At 47.4% G+C, this 6155-nt stretch overlaps 1 protein-coding gene across 1 annotated transcript in view; it reads right to left on the reverse strand.

Annotated features, from left to right (window-relative positions):
• LOC106813262 (tyrosine-protein kinase Fps85D-like) overlaps nt 1-4855 on the reverse strand; it is a 22257-nt gene extending 17402 nt beyond the window's left edge. The window contains exons 1-4 of the mRNA XM_014817360.1: nt 4736-4855; nt 3920-4042; nt 2927-3110; nt 1067-1249 (exon numbers count right to left, since the gene is read on the reverse strand). Coding sequence (XP_014672846.1) covers nt 1067-1249; nt 2927-3106 — 363 coding nt within the window. The 5' untranslated portion in view covers nt 3107-3110; nt 3920-4042; nt 4736-4855. The remainder of the gene's footprint in view (nt 1-1066; nt 1250-2926; nt 3111-3919; nt 4043-4735) is intronic.
• Between the last annotated feature and the right edge of the window lie 1300 nt (nt 4856-6155).

Genomic DNA, 6155 nt, shown 5'->3' on the forward strand with positions numbered 1-6155 from the left:
CATCTGAGGTCTGTTGCTACGGTTATAAACGTAACATTAAGTCGTGCGTAGTGACACCTTTGTTAGGCGCAGATATGCAGATACGCAGTTGCATATACATCATTTCAGCAACCTTCTGCATTCTGCATACCTCCCAAATCCCATTGGTTGATACAAATCGCGTGCCTGAAACTCCTGTTTTACAGGAGTTTTATGTTCCTGTATGGTGCATTGTGACCCTAACCCAAAATTATTTATAAAAAAAAAATTAATTGTAAATAAATCATGTAAATATTTGCGTTAATTGGGGAAAAATTGTTAAATGGATAAAAATAGAAAAATACAGAAAACAGGTAAATAATAAAAAATCAGATGGGATTCGATCCAACGACCTTTCAGCCCTGACACCCGTGCTGTACGCGTTCGGCTATCCAACCTTATTGGGTTTCTAGATTATGGATGTGCCATGAATATGACAACACTGTGACGTCATTGAGGCAGTTCAGCAATCCATGTTTAACCCTCCTCTTGAGGGGGAGTTATCAGACACTTACTCTTCTCACGTCATATCAGTGGAAAGCACATTTCATGGTCCTTTCAATAAAGTGATAAAAATGGTAGGTCAGTGCTAAAACAAAAAAGTTTTTTACTCTGTCCATTTAGGCCATGTCCTCAGAAAATCTCTGATATCTGACCTTTCCCCCACTGCCCTTTAACCTGTGACCTCCAATTTCGCACTGGTGATGGGTTTCCTGCCCATCACACTATACACCGAATATTAAGAGCATAGGTCGAGCCATTAAGATTTGTGCCGCAATTCCGTATTTCCTCCTATACCTTGAGTTAAGGGGAAATATTCCCCCTCCGTTTACACATCTTGACCTTTGACCCTTGACCCCCAAAGTTGTCATCCTGAGTCCTTTTCACGATCCCAATAAAAATAAATCCAAATAAATAAAATGCAATTAAATCCAAGTAATTAAATCCAAATAATTAAATCCAAGTTATTACCAAGTAATGGCAATTATTAGCTAGATTCGATCGCCGATCGGTTACTGGAACTAACACGAACCACTCAACCACCCACCGGAGAAAACTCGCCCGAGCTGCCGCTGTAGTCGGACGTCGACGAACTGTTGAGGAAGTCGCGGCTCGGCACGTCGGGCGGCGTCGACGGCGAGCGCTTGTGCAGACGCGTCTTCATCAGCGTGCTCACGAAGCTGTTCTTGTTGTCCTGGCGGCGCGTCGCCGGCAGCAGCCCCGAGTCGTCCTGCACATCAAAGACACCGTATTGGTGCTCCTGCTGCGACGACGCCCGCTGCTGAGGGGGGAGAGATAGACGCGACGAGCGACGTATGTAAGCATGCACGCACACACGGTTAGTGAAGCAAGCACAGACGATGAGTAAGAGATGGGCATGCATGCATACGCAGCGGTGTGTGTGTGCGTGCGCATGTGCGTGTGCGTGTGCGTGTGTGTGTGAGTGGTGGGGAGGCATGGTGGAATCGGGTGGGACTGGAGTTGGGAGATTATATCGATATCGGACCGAATCGTTTCCATTGGGATATGATTTCGTACACAATTTTATGAGTCCCGCGGAACCGATGTGTGGAGGTTTGTCAACTTTTTGAAATTGAGTTACATTAAAACACCGTTATTACATTAGTGGAGGTGAGCTTTCGATACGTTCATTATTTACAGGGACGATCGAATTACAGCAATAGCAGTAAACTTTTCATGACTCAAGTTGCGTTATTCATTAATTGAAAATACTACAATCTCAACCACTTGAGTTGAAATTGGTATTACTGGTTCGATAAATTGGAAATTAGACTGGATAAAAAAAGTTTAGCTAAAATTTGTAAAACAAGCCCATAATCATTAATGCCATCCTACTACGTTCATCAGCACTACAGTGCAAGCAGTTTCGTGTTTTAACTATAACCTCCATAAACATGATCGATGATTGGACAGAGGTGACACGGAGAACTATGGGAGGAATTAGAAATGCATAAGGAATATACACTAGCTACTAACTACTAATAATAATACAGCCTGACACAAAGTACGAAGTACGGAACCAGCGAGGCCGTGAATCTCGTGTGAACGCAGCTACTGATGCAGAATATTAGTAAGATGTTAAGCTGATGAGAGTAACAGCACACTTGTTATATGTTGTTATACAGTGTTATATGTGTTATATTATGTTATTAGATGTTAAACAAAACGTCAAGTCGACAGATATGCATTGCAAACACATGGCATTCAATGACAGACAAGCAGGTCTCTGTTTCACGCCTTCCTGGATCACACTTACCCCTAACCCTGGCCAAAACGGTGTCTTCCCTGTTAACTACTGTCCTTCCCTGTCACAAATACCCCTTCCCTGGTCAAATATGCACCTTCCCTGTCACAAATACCCCTTCCTTGGTCAAATATGCCTCTTCCCTGTCACAAATACCCCTTCCCTGGTCAAATATGCCTGTTCCCTGTCACAAATACCCCTTCCCTGGTCAAATATCCACCTTTCCTGGTCAAAACTGCCCCTACCACTTCACCAGTCAAAACTGTGCATTGCCCTGTCAAAACTACCCTTCCCTGTCACAAATGCCCCTCCTCTGTCACTACTGCAGCTTTTAAGTAAAAATTCTAAACAACAACAAAAATTAACCTTTTAACTCGCGCCTCTGCTGCGCCAATGTTGATGGTGGCCAATATAGAGTAGAAGTAAAAGTACTACCCTTCTTTGGTCAAAACTACCCCATTCCCCAGTGAAAACTTGCCATTCCCGCATCGCTCTTCCGATAACCAGAATCATCCCCATCCCCTTATGCAAGTGTCAATCTACAGAGTCCATGCCTACAGATGCCACCCCTCCCACGCCAACTGCTAGAGCCACCTCGCCATCGCCGCGAGAGCGCACGCGCGCCTGCACGCCTCTACTCACGCTGAGTGCCGAGCCGTCGGACGAGTTGTCGTCGAATTCGATGGCGGATGGCGTGTCCTTCGAGCCAAGGTTGTCTAGCGCCACCTGCAGGAGCGTGTGCTTACTAAGCAGGCACTCCTCCTGACACTGCAGACTGTTGACGTCGACGTGCAGCATGTCTATCGCGCGCTGCCGCATCATTTGCCTGCGAGAAAAAACGCAAGCGCAGGGGTCAGTCTATGGTATGCTCGTGGAGGTGGCGCCACCGGGTGGGCATAACTTCCGTCGATTTACAAGGTTCCATTTTAGGGTGCTAATAGTGTTTCCAGACAGATGCTGAGAGAACGGAGGGAAACGAGGACAGAGGACAAAGGTTAGGAAATCTTTTTTATCATTCTCTCATTTTATTCATTTTCTGTTACGCTGTCTAACCTTAGTTAAACTGGCCCCCGGTAGCGTGAGAAAGGACATGCGCACGTATACGTCACCCGAAAAGACATTCTACAGAAGACTAGATTCCAGCTGCGCCTGCTACGGAGAAAGACACATTCGAAGAAGAATTCCGAGAAAGACCATTACGTAAGTCGACGAACGTACGTCCAAACGAGAACGCCGCTTCTTTTTTTTCACGCAATCTGGAATGCCAGGTATACAACTCCTCCCTCCCCCTTCCCTCCACTCCCCTCCCCAGTCCTCCCCTACCCTCCCCTCCCCTCCCAGTCGCCGGCGACAGGGTGGTAGTCAGCATAAAGTGACCAAATGCCAGCTCTTCTGATCGAATCTTAACAAGATCATCTTCAAGATTAAGTAACACGCAAAAACGGACATTAAACGACAAGCCTCATCTTTTCAGAGAGGGGGTCCCTCGAACTCACGTTAAAGTTACCGATTCGCCCGCTAAACTGACACAATGTGACAATACGTAGCCAGCGCAAAGTGACGAAATGCCAGCTTTTCTGATAAAATTTTAAAAAGAACATCCGAGTGATAAAGTAAGGCATGCGCAGCCCTCACGTGTCGGCCTGGAAGACTAGTGGCTTCGTGGAGCTGAGGTCGACACGCTGCTTGTCCAGCTGTTCCTGCTTGTTGCGGATCGACTTGCCGACTAGCAGCAGCCTTCCGGCGAGCTCCGACTCCCTGCGACAATCGCGTCGTTAGTACGGCCACCAGGTGGCACTGCGAGCTCGCGTCGAGACGGAGAGTCGCATGTGGCACGCGTGCGCGACAATCGCCTCGTTAGTACGGCCACCAGGTGGCGCTGCGAGCTCGCGTCGAGACGGAGAGTCGCTCACTCGCTAACAAAACCCGAGTTAAGATGCAACGGTAAGAGTAAAGCCTAGCGCACACCTGCGATTTGTGGTTGCTCGTCGCTGCAACCTGCAACCGCAAGCGATCGCTCGATGTGTCAGCGCGTGTGCGCACACATGCGATTTCGAAGCAATTCTAGAGCAATTTGGGAGCGATTGGGAGCGACGAGTCGCTCAAAATCAAAACAGTTTTGATATCTTGCAACTCGTCGCAAGCGACCAGAATCGCTACGTGTTGCAGTTGCACGTTCCCGCAGACATAGCCATTACACAGCAATTTTTACGGCGATTCTAGACTCGCTGTCGAGTTGCATCAAAAAGTTCCAGGTCTGCGCTAGGCTTAAGCGCGGCGGCTGCGTCTGCAACCTACTTTGACTTGACGTCGTCTGCTGTACGACGCCACTACGGAAAAATGTTAAGACTAATTTTGTCTGCCAACGGGCCGCCGATCGCTACCCGCCCACTCGCTAACGAATCCCGAGTTAAAATGTGACGGCGCGCGGCGACGGCTTCTGCAACATACTTTGACTTGACGTCGTCTGCGGTCAGGTCGTTCAGCTCGACCTTGCTCGGCTGCAGCTTGCCCTTGAAGCTGTCCAGCAACGCCGCGTCGAAGGCAAACTTTCTCTCCTCCTCGATGACGCCGCTGCAGCGATAACGATCCAGCATTAAATTGACTACGTCACGAATTTTCTATGGTAAAATTTGCAAAATTTTTGCTGCCATTTTGTTACATTAAAAGTAAGAACTAACGGGACTAAACGTATCGTCAAATTCTTACCTGATAAGATTGTTTCTCAACTAATTAAAAATCCAAAAAACCTGGACGATTTGATATTAGTGTTCCTGCCATTAATTGCTTGCTATGGGCTATGTATGTGTCACGAGTGTATGTTCACATCGAACTTTTTTTTTACTATTTACGGTGACGTAATCACTTTAACTCTTATGCGCCAATCAAACGATGAGTACGCATACAGGACTGCAGCCAAAACTGCCAGGCAGGGTGCGAAATTAGCACCGGCCCACCAGCATATGCCGGCAAATTATTTGGAGGGCCAGTAACGTTGGCAAAACACCGGCCCTCCGAGCCGGTGGTTTCAGCCGTGTTAGCGAGTATGTACATTTTTATTTATAGCATTAATGAGCAAGTAGGCTACATTACTGTTTTACCTCAAGGATATCACGCCATAATTTATCAAAATTTTACAAATTTGAAATCGAGAATTCACGCTTGAAACATGACATTGACAAAAACACTTCGGACATCATTCACGATCTGCATTATAGTCTATTCAACAGCTACTACGCGATGTCCGCACACTACAACATTTTTCGGACAAGCATTTTTTAATGATCATTTATCATGTCTTATTTTAGGTACCTTCTGGTTCAAACAGCAAACAAAATTTGTGAGGGCTGGTAAATTATGGTGAGGGCTGATAAAAAATTGCTGTTACCCGCCCTCTGGGCCGGTTAAAAAAAAACACCTGAATTTCATGTTAAACGATGAGTTGCCATACATGACTGCAGCCAACACTGCCAGGCTATTGCTGCTCACACAGCCCACTCTTCTAGCTGAACTGGGTTACTTCGATGCATTCACACTGCGTGGTGTAGACAAGTCATGTATTCACATATTGTCAGACAGATGGCGCTACCTGATGGGGAAAGATGGGGGCAGCTGTACAGGCATTGAACGTGCCTGCATGCATGTCTAAGTGCACACCTGTGGGTGTGTGCATGCGCGCGTACGTACCTGCGTGTGTGTGACTCTGAGCATGGGTGCGCGCGTGCAAGCCTGCGTACCACCTGTGCGTACGTGCCTGCGTACCTGTGCGTGCATGCGTGCGTGGGTACCTGTGTGTGCGTGCCTGCGTACCTGTGCGTGCGTGCGTGGGTACCTGTGCGTGCGTGCGTGGGTACCTGTGTGTGCGTGCCTG

Source organism: Priapulus caudatus, unplaced genomic scaffold (genome assembly GCF_000485595.1).
Source record: "Priapulus caudatus unplaced genomic scaffold, Priapulus_caudatus-5.0.1 Scaffold747, whole genome shotgun sequence".
In the NCBI taxonomy this organism is placed as follows: Eukaryota; Metazoa; Priapulida; class Priapulimorpha; order Priapulimorphida; family Priapulidae; genus Priapulus; species Priapulus caudatus.